The sequence below is a fragment of the Tachyglossus aculeatus genome, chromosome 1, assembly GCF_015852505.1.
Source record: "Tachyglossus aculeatus isolate mTacAcu1 chromosome 1, mTacAcu1.pri, whole genome shotgun sequence".
Lineage (NCBI taxonomy): Eukaryota > Metazoa > Chordata > Mammalia > Monotremata > Tachyglossidae > Tachyglossus > Tachyglossus aculeatus.
Genome location: NC_052066.1, coordinates 24,844,987 through 24,865,356, shown reverse-complemented (window position 1 = coordinate 24,865,356; position 20,370 = coordinate 24,844,987). Strand labels below are relative to the sequence as shown.

At 44.5% G+C, this 20,370-nt stretch overlaps 1 protein-coding gene across 1 annotated transcript in view; it reads right to left on the bottom strand.

Moving 5' to 3' along the window:
* STAG1 (stromal antigen 1) overlaps positions 1 to 20,370 on the bottom strand; it is a 463,433-nt gene that overhangs the window by 160,636 nt on the left and 282,427 nt on the right. Inside the window, exon 6 of the mRNA XM_038759978.1 lies at positions 15,348 to 15,424. Coding sequence (XP_038615906.1) covers positions 15,348 to 15,424 — 77 coding nt within the window. The remainder of the gene's footprint in view (positions 1 to 15,347; positions 15,425 to 20,370) is intronic.

Sequence of the window (20,370 nt, the reverse complement as noted above, 5' to 3'; positions counted from 1 at the left end):
GGTTCAAATCCCGGCTCCGCCAATTGTCAGCTGTGTGATTTTGGGCAAGTCACTTAACTTCTCTGGGCCTCAGTTCCCTCATCTGTAAAATGGGGATTAAGCCTGTGAGCCCCCCGAGGGACAACCGGATCACTCTGTAACCTCCTCAGTGCTTAGAACAGTGCTTTGCACATAGTAAGCGCTTAATAAATGTCATCATCATTATTATTATTATAAAGGGAGACAATCCCTGCCCACAACAGGCTCACAGTCTGGAGGGGGGAGGCTCAGTGCATAGACAATGTAGAAGTGAGGTCAAATAGGGTGGAGAAACATGAGGCTAATCAGAGAAGACAACTTGGAGGGAATGTGATTTTGGCAGTGCTGTGAAGCTGAGGAGAGTGGTGATCTGGGTGGGATATGAAGGCGGTGGGAGTTTCAGGACAGATGGGGGGACATGACAAAATATAATAATAATAATAATAATAATAATAATGACAGCATTTATTAAGCGCTTACTATGTGCACAGCACTGTTCTAAGCGCTGGGGAGGTTACAAGGTGATCAGGTCGTCCCACGGGGGGCTCACAGTCTTAATCCCCATTTAACAGATGAGGGAACTGAGGCGCAGAGAAGTGAAGTGACTTGCCCAAAGTCACACAGCTGACAGTTGGCGGAGCTGGGATTTGAACCCATGCCCTCTGACTCCAAAGACCGGGCTCTTTCCACTGAGCCACGCTGCTTCCTTATTATAACATATTATAACATCATCATCATCATCATCAATCGTATTTATTGAGCGCTTACTGTGTGCAGAGCACTGTACAAAGCGCTTGGGAAGTACAAATTGGCAACATATAGAGACAGTCCCTACCCAACAGTGGGCTCACAGTCTAAAAGGGGGAGACAAAACCAAGCATATTAACAAAATAAAATAAATAGAATAAATATGTACAAATAAAATAGAGTAATAAATACGTACAAACATATATACACCTATAAAGGTGGGGTGGGGAGGGGAAGGAGGCAAGGTGGGGGGGATGGGGAGGGGGAAGAGGGGAAGAGGAAGGAGGGGGCTCAGTCTGGGAAGGCCTCCTTCAGTAAGCTCAGTAAGTACACTGACTAGACTTCCCAAGCGCTTAGTACAGTGCTCTGCACACAGCAAGCGCTCAATAAATACGATTGATTGATTGATTGATTTAGAAGTGAACTCTGTGGTCTGGGTTTTAGTGGGAGGAGGAGTACAGGGCTTGAAATAAAGTAAGGGCTTAATACCACAATTATTAATTTAAGCTAGCAACACAACTAATCGACTGAAAGGCAACACCCAACCTAACCAAGTAGCTCAATGTCTACAAACTCCTAGAGATCAAAGAAACTAGACATCCCCACAGACCTACTGGACAAAGAATCCCAGAAACGAAGAACAATATAAACAGCCAATGAAGACTTTCCCACCATACTGTCTACCAGACAGGAAGTGAGATTGGGATATAATAATAATAATAACGATGGCATTTGTTAAGCGCTTACTATGTGCAAAGCACTGTTCTAAGCGCTGGGGGGGATACAATGTGATCAAGTTGTCCTACAGGGGCTCACAGTCTTAATCCCCATTTTTACAGATGAGGGAACTGAGGCTCAGAGAAGTTAAGTGACTTGCCTTAGGTCACACAGCAGACTTGTGGTGGAGTCGGGATTCGAACCCATGACCTCTGACTCCAAAGCCCGTGCTCTTTCCACTGAGCCACGCTGCTTCTCTAATGAGAAGCATTATGGCAGGGGTGAGCCAACCCAAACTACTTGGATGGAAATAACTCCAGAATACAATGCCTTGTGGGAAAGCCAAAACGCTACATATCTTGCAGGCCTTCAAAGGAGTTTTTCCCAAACAAACATATGTTATACAGACCAACCTGACAACATGGATGACCCCAGTATACCCTGCTTCACACCAGATAATTAGGGATATGATCGGTATCACCCAAGAACTTTACTCATTAATGAAGGCGTCATATGACCCTGTACCCAAAACCACAGCCCTGCCGAAGAGCAGAGATCATCATCATCACTGATGATATTTATAATAATAATGATAACTGCCAACTTGTACTTCCCAAGCACTTAGTACAGTGCTCTGCACACAGTAAGCGCTCAATAAATACAATTGAATGAATGAATAATAATGGTAGACGTTAGGCGCTTACTATGTGCCAAGCACTCTTCTAAGCACTGGGGTAGATACAAGGCAATCACGTTGTCCCACGGGGGACTCACGGTCTTAATCCTGATTTTCCAGATGAGGGAACTGAAGCACAGAGAAGTGAAGTGACTTGCCCAAAGTCACACAGCTACCAAGTGGCAGAGCTGGGATTAGAACCCATGACCTCTGACTCCCAAGCTCATGCTCTTTCCACTAAGCCACGCTGCTTAATAATAATAATAATGGTGGTATTTGTTAAGCGCTTACTATGTGCCAAGCACTATTCTAAACTCTGGGGTAGATACAAGGTAATCCGGCAGTCCCCCATGGGGTTCACAGTCTTAATCCCCATTTTACAGATGAGGGAACTGGGGCACAGAGAAGTTAAGTGACTTGTCCAAGGTCACAGAGCAGACAAGTGGCAGAGCCGGGATTAGAACCCATGACCTCTGACTCCCAAGCCCGGGCTCTTTCCACTTAGCCACACTGCTTCTCTGCTTAGTATCAAGCACTGTATTAAGGACTTGGGAAAGCACTGAAATGAAAAGTGGAATGTTTCCACAATTACCTTACATTCTCCCCATCTATACATTAAGCTTGTTATGGGCATGGAATTATGTCTTCTATACTGTTGTGAGGTACTCTTCCAAGCGCTCAGTACAGTGTCCTGCACACAGTAAGCGCTCAATAAATAAGATGGATTATTTGATTCTAATTTTTGTAGAAAAACGAATCAGGCGGCGGAATGAACTACGGACTGGAGTCGGAAGAGACGGGAGACAGGGAGGCTGAGGCAGCAAGTAACTGAATGAATGTACAGTTGAATAAAGGTATATACCCAAGTGAAGTAAGAAACTGAACGAATGTACAGCTGAATAAAGGTATATACCCAATTGCTGAGGCTAGGCAAAAAGACACTGATAAGTGTTAGAAATGGCTTTCCCTCTCAGGGTCACACCTGGATAGTTCCCAGTACTCTATAATAATAATGATGGCATTTGTTAAGCGCTTACTATGTGCAAAGCACTGTTCTAAGCGCTGGGGAGGTTACAAGGGGATCAGGTTGTCCAATGGAGAGCTCACAGTTTTAATCCCTAATTTTACAGATGAGTTAACTGAGGCATAGAGAAGTGAAGTGACTTGCTCAAAGTCACACAGCTGACAGTTGGCGGAGCCATAATTTGAACCCATGACCTCTGACTCCAAAGCCCGGGCTCTTTCCACTGAGCCACGCTGCTTCTCATCAGTCTACTATCATCATCAATCGTATTTATTGAGCGCTTACTGTGTGCAGAGCACTGTACTAAGCGCTTGGGAAGTACAAGTTGGCAACATATAGAGACAGTCCCTACCCAACAGCGGGCTCACAGTCTAAAAGGGGGAGACAGAGAACAAAACCAAACATACTAACAAAATAAAATAAATAGAATAGATATGTACAAGTAAAATAGAGTAATAAATAGAGTAATAAATATATAAAATATAAATAAATAAATAAATAAATAAATAAATAAATAAATAAATAAATAAATACTATGGGAGGGAGTGTCAAGCAGAGGCCCTATCCATTCCATTCCAAGCTTAGCCAGTGGCTAGCTAGTGGAAAGCAATCGGCTATGAGCGCTTAGTAAAGTGCTCTGCACATAGTAAGCGCTCAATAAATACGATTGATGATGATGAGGCAAAACTCACCCATGCTGGGCAGCAGCAGCACAGAAGAGGGTCAAGGGCGGAGACTTAGGTTTACTGCGCGGAAGGAGGCAAGGGTAAGCCGCTTCTGGATTTTTCCCAAGAAAGCTCTACAGATACGCAACCAGAATGATTGCGCATGGAGGTGGGGCGTTCTGGAAGAGATACGTCCATGGCGTCGCTATGGGTCGAAGACGACTCGACGGCATAAAACAAGAAATGGCTTGGCAGAGTTTGGGTTTCTGGGGCTTAAGTGTGGAGGGAGGTGGGATTTTAGGAGGGAGGGCTTGGCTTGGTTTATAGGGAAAGCTCCATACCCACTTATCCTCCTTCCTCATATAATAATAATAATAATAATAATAATAATGGCATTGATTAAGCGCTTACTATGTGCAAAGCACTGTTCTAAATGCTGGGGAGGTTACAAGGTGATCAGGTTGTCCCACAGGGGGCTCACAGTCTTAATCCCCATTTTACAGATGAGGGAACTGAGGCCCAAGGAAGTTAAGTGACTTGCCCCCAGTCACACAGCTGACAAGTGGCGGAGCCGAGATTTGAACCCATGACCTCTGACTCCCAAGCCCGGGCTCTTTCCATTGAGTCATGCTGCTTCTCCTCAGTAAATTATCAGTAAATTATTTCACTGTTGGCCTCCACCTGCCAGACTTTTAGCTAGTAACTACATTGTACTCTACCACATGTTCCCTAATACTGAAAACAGTATTTGTTAAGCACCTACTTTATGCCAAGCAGTGTACTAAGCGCTCGGGTAGGTACAAGATAATTAGATGAGACCCAATCCTTGCCTCACGTGGGGCTCACGGAACTTGTACATCCCAAGTGCTTAGTACAGTGCTCTGCACACAGTAAGTGCGCAATAAATACGATTGAATGAATGAATGAATCCAGGTGGGAAGAACTAGATTAGGGAGTTCTGAGCCCAACAGGAGACAAGTTAGGGGCTCCAAAACCATGGTATTTGTTAAGCGCTTAAGATGTGTCAAGCACTGTCCTAAGCACTGGAGTAGATACAAGCTAATCAGGTTGGACACAATTCCTATCCCACAAGGGGCTCAGAGTCTTAATCCCCATTTTACAGATGAGGTAATGAGGTGAGTGAGGTACAGACGAGTGAAATGACTTGCCCAAGGTTACACAGTAGACAAGTGGTGGAGCCAGCATTAGAACCCAGGTCCTTCTAATAATAATAATAGCAATAATGGCATTTGTTAAGCGCTTACTTTGTGCATTCATTCATTCATTAATTCAATCATATTGATTGACAGGCACTGTACCAAGCAGTGGGGTGAATACAAGCAAACTGAGTTTGACACAATCCCTGTCAATCAATCATATTTATTGAGTGCTTACTTTGTGCAGGGCACTGTACTAAGCGCTTGGGAAGTACAAGTTGGCAACATAAACTGTCCCAAGTGGGGCTCACAGTCTTGTTCCCCATTTTACAGATGAGGTAACCGAGGCACAGAGAAGTGAACTGACTTGCCCGAGGTCACACAGCAGACAGGTGGCAGAGCCGGGATTAGAACCCAGGTCCTTCTGACGCCCAGCCCTTTCTTTATCCACTAATCCACACTGGGGGACCCTGGGGACTGGCAGGAGGCAGAAACCTGACCCCAATTCCCTCCCTTACTCAATTACTTCGCCCCAATTCCCTCCCTTATTATAGTGCTCGGCACACCACAAGTGCTCAGTACATAGCTCTCTTCCTCCCTTCAAGGCCCTGCTGAGAGCTCACCTCCTCCAGGAGGCCTTCCCAGGCTGAGCCCCTTCCTTCCTCTCCCCCTCGCCCCCCTCTCCATCCCCCCATCTTACCTCCTTCCCTTCCCCACAGCACCTGTATATATGTATATATGGTTGTACATATTCATTACTCTATTTATTTATTTATTTATTTATCTTACTTGTACATTTCTATCCTATTTATTTAATTTTGTTGGTATGTTTGGTTCTGTTCTCTGTCTCCCCCTTTTAGACTGTGAGCCCACTGTTGGGTAGGGACTGTCTCTATGTGCTGCCAATTTGTACTTCCCAAGCGCTTAGTACAGTGCTCTGCACATAGCAAGCGCTCAATAAATACAATTGATTGATTGATTGATTGATACTATTGGTTCCCACACTGATCTTCTGAATTCAGAAAAAGTTCTGAGGCAGACCGAGCGGAAGCTTAGCGCCAATTTTTAAGGAGTTTATCTTCACGGTCCAAGTGGTGAAAATCTACGAACAAGAAGCCCACTTGGTGCTCAGATACTTGCGAGCTCTTCCTTAACGAATGAACACTGAAGGAACGCCACAAGATTTCAAAGGTGCTACTGCATCCCATCGCCTTCCCTTGCCAGCTAAATTCCAGGCAGAATCCTTCTGTACAGATAGATGATTCACCATGAGGCAGTCTTTCAATCCAAATGCAGTCCGGCAGACGTGATTTTAACAGCACGACGGAAGAAAGAGAAGCACAGGGAGCAACACAAACACCGACCCCCTATCATACCTTTGTAGACTTCACGGAAGAAGCATTTGACACCATAATAATAATAATAATGTTGGTATTTGTTAAGCGCTTACTATGTGCAAGGCACTGTTCTAAGCGCTGGGGTAGATACAAGGTAATCAGGTTGTCCCACGTGGGACTCACAGTCTTCACCCCCATTTTACAGATGAGGGAACTGAGGCCCAGAGAAGTTAAGTGACTTGCACAGCTGACAAGTGGCAGAGCCGGGATTTGAACCCATGACCTCTGACTCCAAAGCCCGTGCTCTTTCCACTGAGCCACGCTGCTTCTCTATTGCTAGACCTGGGCCCTAGTGAGCATTAAGCAAATGGAAATCATCATCATCATCATCAATCGTATTTATTGAGCGCTTACTATGTGCAGAGCACTGTACTAAGCGCTTGGGAAGTACAAATTGGCAACATATAGAGACAGTCCCTACCCAACAGTGGGCTCACAGTCTAAAAGGGGGAGACAGAGAACAAAATCAAACATACTAACAAAATAAAGTAAATAGATATGTACAAGTAAAATAAATAAACAGAGTAATAAATATGTACAAACATATATACATATATCCAGGTGCTGTGGGGAAGGGAAGGAGGTAAGATGGGGGGGATGGAGAGGGGGAAATGCCCGACGAGTTTGCAAGTGACCCAGGTTTTGTTTTTTTTTTTCCCCAGAAGGAGTTGTAAATGGACAAACTGAAATTTCCCATGGGTGTTAACCTTGGAATTCTTATTGTAAAGATGTATTACAATGCTATCAAACAGTTGCTGTAGAAACCAAGTTTCAGAAGGATAGTTTTGCCTTTAAATCTAGAGAAAGTACATGCAAAGAACTGTGTACTAGCTTTCAACTTTTTAGGTAGCTAGGCAAATTTTATCTTCCAGTTGCCAACATGTAAGGACTTACTGAATGGTAACATACATATATGCTATATACATATATGTAGAAAACAAGTTTCAGAAGGATAGTTTTGCCTTTAATTCTGGGGAAAGTACATGCAAAGAACTGTGTACTAGCTTTCAACTTTTTTGGTAGCTAGACAAATTTTATCTTCCAGTAGCCAACATTTAAGGACACACTGTATGGTAACATATACATATGCTATATACATATATGTAGAAAACAAGTTTCAGAAGGATAGTTTTGCCTTTAAATCTAGAGAAAGTACATGCAAAGAACTGTGTACTAGCTTTCAACTTTTTTGGTAGCTAGACAAATTTTATCTTCCAGTAGCCAACATTTAAGGACACACTGTATGGTAACATATATATATGCTATATACACATATGTAGAAACCAAGTTTCAGAAGGATAGTTTTGCCTTTAAATCTAGAGAAAGTACATGCAAAGAACTGTGTACTAGCTTTCAACATTTTCGGTAGCTAGACAAATTTTATCTTCCAGTTGCCAACATTTAAGGACTTACTGTATGGTAACATATATATATATATATATATGCTATATACATATATGTAGAAACCAAGCTTCAGAAGGATAGTTTTGCCTTTAATTCTAGAGAAAGTACACGCAAAGAACTGTGTACTAGCTTTCAACTTTTTTGGTAGCTAGACAAATTTTATCTTCCAGTTGCCAAAATTTAAGGACTTACTGTATGTTAACATATACATATGCTACATACATATATGTATATATATATATATATATGGTAACATATATCATCATCATCATCATCAATCGTATTTATTGAGCGCTTACTGTGTGCAGAGCACTGTACTAAGCACTTGGGAAGTACAAGTTGGCAACATAAAGAGACAGTCCCTACCCAACAGTGGGCTCACAGTCTAAAAGGGGGAGACATAGACAGAGTATATATACACCCATACATATATCCTCAAAGCCTTTCAAAAAGAATACATTTGCCCAAGTGTGCCAATACATCCTGAAGAATGTCTTTGAAAAAGGAAAAAAAAACTAGTATTGCATGTACTGAATTCTGAAAACCTACTGCTACTTATTGATCCCATTGTGAAAAAGACAAAACAGTTACATAGAAATGTGAAAATACCCACTTTTTGGTAGAGCGCAACATCACTCCCATCCCCCTTTATTGCCTCATAATAATAGTAATTATTATAATAATAATGATGGTATTTGTTAAGCACTTACTATGTGCCAAGCACTGTTCTAAGTGCTGGGGTAGATTCAACCGCATTTATTGAGCTCTTACTGCGTGCAGAGCACTGTACTAAGTGCTTGGATACAAGGCAATCAGGTTGTCCCATGTGGGGCTTACATTCTTAATCCTCATTTTCCAGATACGGTAACTGAGGCACAGGGAAGTTAAGCGACTTTTCCCAAGGTCACACAGCAGACAAGTGGCGGAGCCGGGATGGGAACCCATGACCTCTGACTTCCAAGCCCGGGCTCTTTCCGCTAAGCCACGCTGCTTCTCAATCCGTTAATGTTAATTCCTCTCCTGTCTCCACTCAATTCTTACTACAGATAATAATAATAATAATAATAATAATCATAATAATAATAATAATGGCATTTATTAAGCGCTTACTATGTGCAAAGCACTGTTCTAAGCACTGGGGGAGATACAAGGTGACCAGGTCGTCCCACGTGGGGCTCACAGTCTTAATCCCCATTTTACAGATGAGGGAACCGAGGCTCAGAGAAGTGAAGTGACTTGCCCAAAGTCACACAGCTGACAAGTGGCGGAGCCAGGATTTGAACCCATGACCTCTGACTCCAAAGCCCAGGCTCTTTCCACTGAGCCACACTGACAGACCTGATTCGTATGTCCCCACCTTCCCCAACACTGTTCAAATGTACTCTTTACGAAGTTCCATTGGGGGAAAAGGCTCTGTTCATATTTCTGCTACCTTGTTATTATTATAATTGTACTTTTTATTAATAAGAATTGCTGCATCTCTCAAGTCCTTCCTATATGCCAAACACTGTACTAGGCGCCAGGGTAGATTAGAAGACAAGTAGATGAGACCCAGTTCCTGTTCCACATGGGGATCACAGTCTGTGGGAGAGGAAGAATAGGTATGCAACCTTATACTGTACTCTCCCAACCGCTTAGTACGTTTCACACACAGTAAGCGCTCAATAAGTACGACTGAATGAATGAACTCCCATTTTACCAATGAAGAAACTGAGATACAAGTGGAGTGAAGTAATTTCACACAGCAGGCATCTGGTGTACATATTTATTTGTACATATTTATTACTCTATTTATTTATTTATTTTATTTGTGCATATCTATTCTATTTATTTTATTTTGTTAGTATGTTTGGTTTTGTTCTCTGTCTCCCCCTTTTAGACTGTGAGCCCACTGTTGGGTAGGGACTGTCTCTATATGTTGCCAACTTGTACTTCCCAAGCGCTTAGTACAGTGGTCTGCACACGGTAAGCGCTCAATAAATACGATTGATTGATTGGTCTGGTGGAGCCAGAATTAGAACCCAAGTCCCCTGAATCCCAGGCCTGGGCTAGGCCACGCTGCTTCTTTTCCTACCAAAATTCACTGTCCTCGACTCCTGACCTTCCCCTTTGCCAATCGTTATAAAAGGCTGCTGGCAAAGGGATATTTCTTCTCCGGCCTGTGATTACACTTTCATTTCCTTTTCACTCATTCATTTATTCATTCATTCATTCATCCGATCCTATTTATTGAGCACTTACTGGGTGCAGAGCACTATACTAAGCACTTGGGAAGTCCAAGTCGGCAACATATAGAGACGGTCCCTACCCAACAATGGGCTCACAGTCTAGAAGGGGAGAGACAGACAATAAAACAAAACAAGTAGACAGGCATCAACAGCATCAATATAAAGGAAGAGAATTATAAATATATACACACCATTAATGAAATATATAGAATAATGAATATGTACATATATATATATATACAAGTGCTTTGGGGTGGAGAGGGGGGTAGAACAGAGGGAGGGAGTAAGGTGATGGGGAGGGGAGGAGGAGCAGAGGAAAAGGGGGGCTCAGTCTGGGAAGGCCTCCTGGAGGAGGTGAGCTTTCAAATTCCTTCACTGGCTTGCTACTTCTTTCCCATTAGTTTTAGACCACTATAACCTGGCCTGCATTGATTCTCAGCTACCTTGTTCCCTTCTCTGTAATCTACTAATTTTATCCCATTTTTGTTTTGTTTTAATGGCATTTTTAAAGCACTTACTATATGCCACATATGTATATATGTTTGTACGTATTTATTACTCTATTTATTTTACTTGTACATATTTATTCTATTTTATTCTGTTAATATGTTTTGTTTTGTTCTGTCTCCCCCTTCTAGACTGTGAGCCCACTGTTGGGTAGGGACTGTCTCTATATGTTGCCAAATTGTACTTCCCAAGCGCTTAGAACAGTGCTCTGCACACAGTAAGCGCTCAATAAATACGATTGAATGAATGAATGAATAAATGAATGCCAGGCACCGTACTAAGCGCTAGGGATACAAGCTTAATCAGCTTGGACACAGCCCCTGTCCCACATAGGGCTCCCTGTCTTACTCCCCAGATGAGGTAAGTGAGACACAGAGAGGTGAAGTGACCTGCCCGAGGTCACACAGCGGATGTAGGGCAGAGCTGGGACAAGAACCCAGTTCCTTCTGGCTCTCAGGCCTGTGCTCTTTCCACTAGGCCACTCTCCTTCTTCCAATTCCACTACCGGTTCTCTGCATAAACACTGCTCTAAGATCCAAAGTGGAAAGAGCCCGGGCTTGGGAGCCAGAGGTCGTGGGTTCTAATCCCGGCTCCGTCACTTGTCAGCTGTGTGACTTTGGTCAAGTTACTACACTTCTCTGGGCCTCAGTTAACTCATCTGTAAAGTGAGGACTGAGACTGTGAGTCCCCCGTGGTACAACCTGATCACCTTGTATTCCCCCTGCCCCCAGGGCTTAGAACAGTGCTTTGCACATAGTAAGCATTTAACAAATTTGTATGAATTTATTACTCTATTTTATTTGTGCATATTTATTATATTTATTTTATTTTGTTAATATGTTTTGTTTTGTTCTCTGGGTCCCCCTTCTAGACTGTGAGCCCACTGTTGGGTAGGGACCGTCTCTATATGTTGCCAACTTGTACTTCCCAAGCGCTTAGTACAGTGCTCTGCACACAGTAAGCGCTCAATAAATACGATTGAATGAATGAATGAAATGCCATCATTATTATTACCCAAAACAAAATTCCCTAACTATGCTTCCTCTTCCTATTTATTATCACCAGATCTTGGCTTGATTGACCTACAATCACAGATTCAGAACAAACCCAGATTAAACAAATGATGTGAAATCCCTGAACGAGTTAAAGATATTACTGTTCCTATCACTAGCACTTGGGAAGCAGCATAGCGTAGTGGATATTTTATTTTATTTTGTTAATATGTTTGGTTTTGTTCTCTGTCTCCCCCTTCTAGACTGTGAGCCCGCTGTTGGGTAGGCACTGTCTCTATATGTTGCCAACTTGTACTTCCCAAGCGCTTAGTACAGTGCTCTGCACACAGTAAGCGCTCAATAAATAGGACTGATTGACTGATTGATAAAGCACAGACCTGAGAGTTAGAAAGTCATGAGTTCTAATCCTAGCTCTGCCACTTGTCTGCTGTGTGACCTTGGGCAAGTCACTTCATTTCTCTGTGCCTCAGTTCCCTCATCTGTAAAATGGGGATTGAGATTGTGAGCCCCACGTGGGACAGGGACTGTGTCCAACCCGATTTGCTTGGATCCAGCCCGGCGCTTAGTACGGTGCCTGGCACATAGTAAGCGCTTAACAAATGCCATGATTATTATTATTATTCTAGAACTAACTTGTACGGCACGCTCACGATAGAGTAGTTAAAAATAGCAAAATATGGTCAACTCCTGTTCTTCCAGTTCCCTGGGAAGTTTGGAAAATGTAAAAATGCCTCTTGTGATGAAGGTCGGAGGTTGTCTGGCTCCAGCCCATTCCGGCCCCCTCTACTTGGAGGTCACAGGGTTGGGCAGCCCAGGACAGTTCAACTCTGACTTGAGCCCACTACAATAATAATGAGAAGACGACGATTTGTACTTCCCAAGCGCTTAGTACAGTGCTCTGCACACAGTAAGCACTCAATAAATGCGCTTGATGATGATGATGATGATGACCATTTGTGGTATGTGTAAAGCACTGACGCTGTGCCAAGCACTGTATTCAGCGCTAGGTAGATAGAAGATACAAGATACAAACACCATTATTATTATTATTATTATTATTAGGCCCCGAGAAGTGAAGCAACTTGCCCAGGGTCACACAGCAGCCAAGTGGCAGAGCCGGGATTAGATGGCTGAAGTCTCCCACTTCTCAAGCGACAGCTCCTTGGTATAAAAGGCCATTTCTGCCAGTTTGCCGTGTCTGAGGCCGTCAGTCAGACAGACGGCGAGTTGTTTTGGCCTGATGCTACTGGCTGTTAACCAATTATTCTAATTATTTTATTGGGTTAATATGTCCCTGTCCCATATGAGGCTCACAGTCTTAATTCCCATTTTAGAGATGAGGACATTGAGCCACAGAAAAGTTGAGTTGACTTGCCCAGGGTCACACAGCAGATATGTGGCGGTTCCAGGATTAGAACCCAGGTCCTTCTGACTCCCATGCCTCTGCTACATCCACTAGGCAAAGGAAAGATGGATTAGTGCTTAAGTAGACTATGTATTTGTATGTTGAGTGGGTGTGTATGTGGCAGTGAAGACTTAAGTCCTGAGATGGATAGGGAATGTGACTACAAGTGCTTTTTTCTCTCCCAAGCACTTAGTACAGTGCTCTGCACACAGTAGACATTCAATAAATACCAATGATTGATTTGTAGTTGGGAAGAAATGGCCGAGGAATAAGAGAAATTAATTGGGAAATGCCTCCTGAAGGAGGTGGGATTTTGGGAGGGCTTTGAAGATGGGGCGACCTGTGGCATAGCCATCCCAGACTGAGCCCCCTTTTTCCTCTCCCCCTCCCCATCTCCCCCTGCCTTACCTCCTTCCCCTCCCCACAGCACCTGTATATATGTTTGTACAGATTTATTACTCTATTTATTTTACTTGTACATATCTACTATTCTATTTTATTTTGTTAATATGTTTTGTTTTGTTGTCTTGTCTCCCCCTTCTAGACTGTGAGCCCGCTGTTGGGTAGGGACCGTCTCTATTTATTGCCAACTTGTACTTCCCAAGCGCTTAGTACAGTGCTCTGCACACAGTAAGTGCTCAATAAATACGATTGAATGAATGAATGAATAAATGAATGAATGTTTTGTTTTGTTGTCTGTCTCCCCCTTCTAGACTGTGAGCACACTGTTGGGTAGGGACTGTCTCTATATGTTGCCAACTTGTGCTTCCCAAGCGCTTAGTACAGTACTCTGCACACAGTAAGCGCTCAATAAATACGATTGAATGAATGAATGAATATCCTCTCAGCGTCGCAGCTGGAGCGTTTACAGTACTCTATCAGTCTTGACTATGGGAGGGAGAGTCGGTCAGAGGCCTGTCCATTCCATTCCATTCCTACTTTGGCCGGTGGCTAGCGAGTGGGAAGGCAATCTGCTCCAAATCAAAACTCCCCTGTGTTGGGCAGCAGTGGCATGGGAGAGAATCGAGGGCGGAGACTCAGGTTTACTGCGTGGAGGGCGACAATGATAAACCACTTTGGATTTCGACCAAGAAACTATGGATCCACTACCAGAGCGACTGCACAAGGAGAGCGGGGCATTCTGGGAGAGATGTGTCCATGGCGTCGCTGCGGGTCGGAGACAACTCAGCAGCATGAGAAGCAGCATGGCTCAGTGGAAAGAGCCCGGGCTTTGGAGTCAGAGGTCATGGGTTCAAATCCCGGCTCCGCCACTTGTCAGCTGTGTGACTTTGGGCAAGTCACTTAACTTCTCTGGGCCTCAGTTCCCTCATCTCTAAAATGGGGATTAAGACTGTGAGCCCCCCGTGGGACAACCTGATCACCCTGTAATCTGATCACCTCCTCAAAAATCTCCAGTGGCTACCAATCAATCTGCGCATCAGGCAGAAACTCCTCACCCTGGGCTTCAAGGCTGTCCATCCCCTCGCCCCCTCCTACCTCACCTCCCTTCTGTCCTTCTCCAGCCCAGCCCGCACCCTCCGCTCCTCCGCCGCTGATCTCCTCACCGTACCTCGCTCTCGCCTGTCCCGCCATCGACCCCCGGCCCACATCATCCCCCGGGCCTGGAATGCCCTCCCTCTGCCCATCCTCCAAGCTAGCTCTCTTCCTCCCTTCAAGGCCCTGCTGAGAGCTCACCTCCTCCGGGAGGCCTTCCCAGACTGAGCCCCTTCCTTCCTCTCCCCCTCGTCCCCCTCTCCATCCCATCTTACCTCCTTCCCTTCCCCACAGCACCTGTATATGTGTATATATGTTTGTATATATTTATTACTCTATTGATTTATTTTACTTGTACATATCTATTCTATTTATTTTATTTTGTTAGTATGTTTGGTTTTGTTCTCTGTCTCCCCCTTTTAGACTGTGAGCCCACTGTTGGGTAGGGACTGTCTCTATATGTTGCCAACTTGTACTTCCCAAGCCCTTAGTACAGTGCTTTGCACACAGTAAGCGCTCAATAAATATGATTGATTGATTGATTGATTATAACCTCCCTGGCGCTTAGAACAGTACTTTGCACATAGTAAGCGTTTAATAAATGCTATTAAAAAAAAAGACAAGATACAAGATGACTAGGTCCCACATGGGGCTCACAGTGTAAGTACGAGGGAGACCAGGGATTGACTCCCAACTGGGCAGATGAGATTCAGTGTTTTTAGTCCCTTGGAGAAGGCTGGACATGAGGAAGCTTGGGCTTCCCTACCCTCCATCCCCACCCCGAACCGGACTCGCAGTGGGAAGGGCACTGAACAAGAAACACATTACTGCTCCTGCACATTTCCCACTGTCAGTTTCCCAAGAGCCTATTCGTTTGAACGCTGGGATACTGTACCTCATCAAATTCTTCCGTCATTTTTCGGATGATTTCTGCATTTTGCATGTTCCTGAACATCTCGATTCTTACAGTACCTATGGAACAAATAACAATTTGAGGTTAAAAAAAACCCACCACGATGGAACTACATCGATATTCAACTGAAAACGAACATTTATAACCAGGCTGAGATCTGGTCAAGGTCTTACAATGTTGGTATACCTGTTGATCTTGGTTTGGATACTTTGAGAACATGGGAACCTCAAAGCGTTTTACAAATTCAACAATCCTCAAAACTCCCCCTCACATATTGAATATGCAGTCACAAAAAATGAACTACCTCTTCTACCTTTACATCAATTTACATCTAAACCACTTAAGACTGTCTTTTCTCCAAATTTAAGGATCTTTGGGAATGGGAAATCCTACAGTCTCCTTGGTATCCTGTTCTAGATTCAACTGCCTAGCAATACTTTTCTTTCTTTTTCTTTAAATAGCATCTGTTGAGCACTTATTATGTGTCAAGCCCTAGGGTGGATGCAGGGTTATCAGGTTGGATGGTTCCTATCCCACAAGGGGCTCCCGGTCTAAGTAGTCACAGTCTAAGTACATGTCACCAGCCCTTCCTGAAAAATCTCCAGTGGTTGCCTATCAACCTTCATATGAAGCCAAAACTCCTTACTATGGGCTTCAAAGCTCTCCATCACCTCGCCCCCTCCTACCTCACCTCCCTTCTCCCCTTCTCCAGCCCAGCGCGCACCCTCCCCTCCTCTGCCGCTAACCTCCTCACCGTACCTCGTTCTCACCTGTCCCGCCGTTGACCCCCAGCCCACGTCATCCCCCTGGCCTGGATTGCCCTCCCTCATCACATCCGCCAAACTAGCTCACTTCCCCCCTTCAAAGACCTACTGAGAGCTCACCTCCTCTAGGAGGTCTTCCCAGACTGAGCCCCCCTTTACCACTGCTCCTCCCATCCCCATCACCCCTACTCCAACCCTCTGCTCATCCCCCCGCCCTACAGCGCTTGTGTACATATGCACATATTTATTATTCTATTTATTTTATTAATGAAGTGTATATATCTATAATTGTATTTATTTATTTTGATGCTATTGATGCCCGTCTACTTGTTTTGTTGTCGGTCTCTCCCCTTCTAGACTGTGAACCCGTTGTTGGGTAGGGACTCCATACTTCATGCTGCTGCCCGGATTATCTTTGTCCAGAAACGCTCTGGGCATAGTACTCCCCTCCTCAAAAATCTCCAGTGGCTACCAATCAATCTGCGCTTCAGGCAGAAACTCCTCACCTTTGGCTTCAAGGCTTTCCATCCCCTCGCCCCCTCCTACCTCACCTCCCTTCTCTCCTTCTACTGCCCAGCCCGCACCCTCTACTCCTCCGCCGCTCATCTCCTCCCCGTACCTCGTTCTCGCCTGTCCCGCCATCGACCCCCGGCCCACGTCATCCCCCGGTCCTGGAATGCCCTCCCTCCGCCCATCCGCCAAGCTAGCTCTCTTCCTCCCTTCAAGGCCCTACTGAGAGCTCACCTCCTCCAGGAGGCCTTCCCAGACTGAGCCCCTTCCTTCCTCTCCCCCTCGTCCCCCTCTCCATCCCCCCATCTTACCTCCTTCCCTTCCCCACAGCACCTGTATATATGTATATATGTTTGTACATATTTATTACTCTATTTATTTATTTATTTATTTTACTTGTACATATCTATTCTATTTATTTTATTTTGTTAGTATGTTTGGTTTTGTTCTCTGTCTCCCCCTTTTAGACTGTGAGCCCACTGTTGGGTAGGGACTGTCTTTATATGTTGCCAATTTGTACTTCCCAAGCGCTTAGTACAGTGCTCTGCACACAGTAAGCACTCAATAAATACGATTGATGATGATGATGATGACTGTCTCTTTCTGTGGCTGAACTGTACTTTCCAAGTGCTTAGTATAGCGCTCTGCACAAAAGTACTCAATAAATATGGTTGACTGAATGAATTGAATGAGTGAATGAACATTCAACTTATTCAGTCGTATTTTTTGAGGGCTTACTGTGTGCAAACCACTCTACTAAGGAGAAGGGAGTGGGATTTAATCCCCATTTTACAGTTGAGGATACCGAGGTTATGTTTTTTGCCCAAGGCCAACTGCCAAGCAGTTGACAGGGCCGGGATCAGAACCCACGTCAGTCAGTCAGTCATACTTATTGAGCACTTACTGTGACAAAGCAATATATTAAGTGCTTGGGAGACTACAATATAATAACAGACACATTCCATGACCACAATGAGTTTACAGCCTAGAGGAGGAGACAGATTCATATAAATAAATGAAATGACAGATATGTACGTAAGTGCTGTGGGGCTGGGATGAGGGATGTAGAAAAGGAGCAAATCAGGATGATGGAGAAAGGAGAGGGAGAAGAGGAAAGAAGGGCTTGGTAAGGGAAGGCCTCTTGGAGGAGATGTGCCTTCAGTAAGGCTTTGAAGAAGGGGAGAGTCACTGTCTGTCGGATATGACAGAGCCCCCTTTTCCCTCTCCTCCTCCCCATCCCCCTGGCCCTACCTCCTTCCCCTCCCCACAGCACCTGTATATATGTTTGTACAGATTTATTACTCTATTTTACTTGCACCTATTTACTATTTTATTTATTTTGTTAACGATGTGCATCTAGCTTTACTTCTATTTATTCTGATGACTTGACACCTGTCCACGCGTTCTGTCTTGCTGTCTGTCTCCCCCTTCTAGACTGTGAGCCCGCTGATGGGTAGGGACCGTCTCTATGTGTTGCCAACTTGTACTTCCCAAGGCTTAGTCCAGTGCTCTGCACCCAGTAAGCGCTCAATAAATACAATTGAATGAATGAATGAGTGAATGTGAGGGCCTGCCAAGCCAGAGGTACAGTGAGAAGGTGAGCATTAGAGGGGTGAAGCGTGAGGGCTGGGTTGTAGGGGAATAGCGAGGTGAGGTAGGAGGCGGCGAGGTAATTGAGAGAGGTCCTCTGATGCCTTGGCCCATGATCTTTCTACTACACCACGCCGAGCTATAAAAATATTCCCTCTCAGTTTAGTGCTACGGTGACCAGTTGAACAGAAACCTCTTCATAAAAAAAAAATCTCGACATCCTTAAAAATGGTAGTTCTGATTATCGCTGCTTGCTCCCATTCGACTTTTTTTTAATGGAATTTCTTAAACACTTACTTTATGCCAAGCACTGTACTAAGCACTGGGGCAGATACCAGCTAATCACATTGGACACAGTCCCTGCCCCCTGTGGGGTTAAGAGTCTTAATCCCCATTTTACAGATGAGGTAACTGAGACACAGAGAAGTGAAGTGATTCCCCAAGGTCACCCAGCAGGCAAACGGCAGAGCAGTGGCTAGAACTCGGATCCTCTTGACTCCCAAGCCCGTGCTCTATCCACTAGTCCTCACTGCTTCTCTCCGGGGCTCCCCATTAATCAATCAACGATATACTGTATATACGTTTGTACATATTTATTACTCTATTTATTTATTTATTTTACTTGTACATATCTATTCTATTCATTTTATTTTGTTAGTATGTTTGGTTTTGTTCTCTGTCTCCCCCTTCTAGACTGTGAGCCCACTGTTGGATAGGGACTGTCTCTATATGTTGCCAACTTGTACTTCCCAAGCGCTTAATACAGTGCTCTGCACACAGTGAGCGCTCAATAAATACGATTGATTTATTGATTGATTACTGTACTAAGTGCTTGGGAGAGTACAATACAATCCAAGAGGCCTTCCCTGACCAAGCCCTTCTTTCCCGTTCTCCCTCTCCTTCCTCCATCATCCTGATTTGCTCCCTTTATTCATCCCTCATCCCAGACCCACAGCACTTATGTACTTTCCCTGCCCACAACGAGCTTACAGTCTAGAAACAGTAATACTGTTGACCATCTACTAAATGTCATGCACGATGCCAATGCCTGGGAAAATACGACACACGCACAAGACAAGTTCCCTGTGCACAAGGAGTTTGTAATCTACGGGGGAGAGAGAAAAGAAAAGATTTACAAACAGTGAAACTGAATGCTCAATTGAAATATACAGTCAATTGAAGTATACATACATACAGCTCCCAAGAGCTGAAAGTGGCTGGAAGAGGTGGTTATGGGGTTGATACAACACAGAGTATGGACAATTAGTTGGGGAAGGCAAATTGGAGGAGGTGAATCAATCAATCAGCCAGTCAGCTGTATTTACTGGGCACTTACTGTTTGCAGAGCACTGTACTGAGTGCTTAGGAGAATGCAGTATAGGTGGAATTTGAGGAGGGAAGGACGGGGTTTGCTTAGGAAGATAAGGAGTTCTGTGTTGGACATGTTACGTTTGAGGTGTTGGAGGGACATCCAAGTAGAGCTGTCCTGAAGGCAGGAGGAAATGTGAGAGTGCAGAGAGGGAAAGAGATCAGGGCTGGAGATGTAAATTTGGGAATCATACTGAGAGACGGTAGTTGAAGCCATGGGAGCAAATGAGCTCTCCAAGGGATAGAGAGTGAGAGGCCGGAGAGATAGGAGGAAAGAATCAGGACAGGACAGTGTCAATCAAGCCGACGTTGGATAATGTTTGCAAGAGAAGAGGGTGGTCGACAGTGTTGAAGGCAGCTGACAGGTCGAGGAGGATTAGGATGGAGTAGAGGCCGTTGGATTTGGCAAGGAGATCATCTGTGACCTTTGAGAAGGTGGTTTCTGTGGAGGAGGGGAAGGGAGCCAGGTTAGAGGGGGTCAAGGAGAGAATTGGAGAAGAGGAGCTTGAGACAGCAGGGATAGACAACTCACTCCAGGAATCTGGAGAGGAAGGGTAGGAGGGAGATGGGGCGGTAACTGGAGGGAGCTGTGGGGTCATGGAAGGCCTTTTTTAGACTAGGGGAGACACGAGCACGTTTGAAAGCAGTGGAGAAGAAGTCAGTGGAGAGTGAACAGTTGAAAATGGCAGTCAGGGAGGGAGCAAGTGCCTTGATAAGCAGTGTGGCTCAGTGGAAACAGCTCGGACTTCGGAGTCAGAGGTCATGGATTCAAA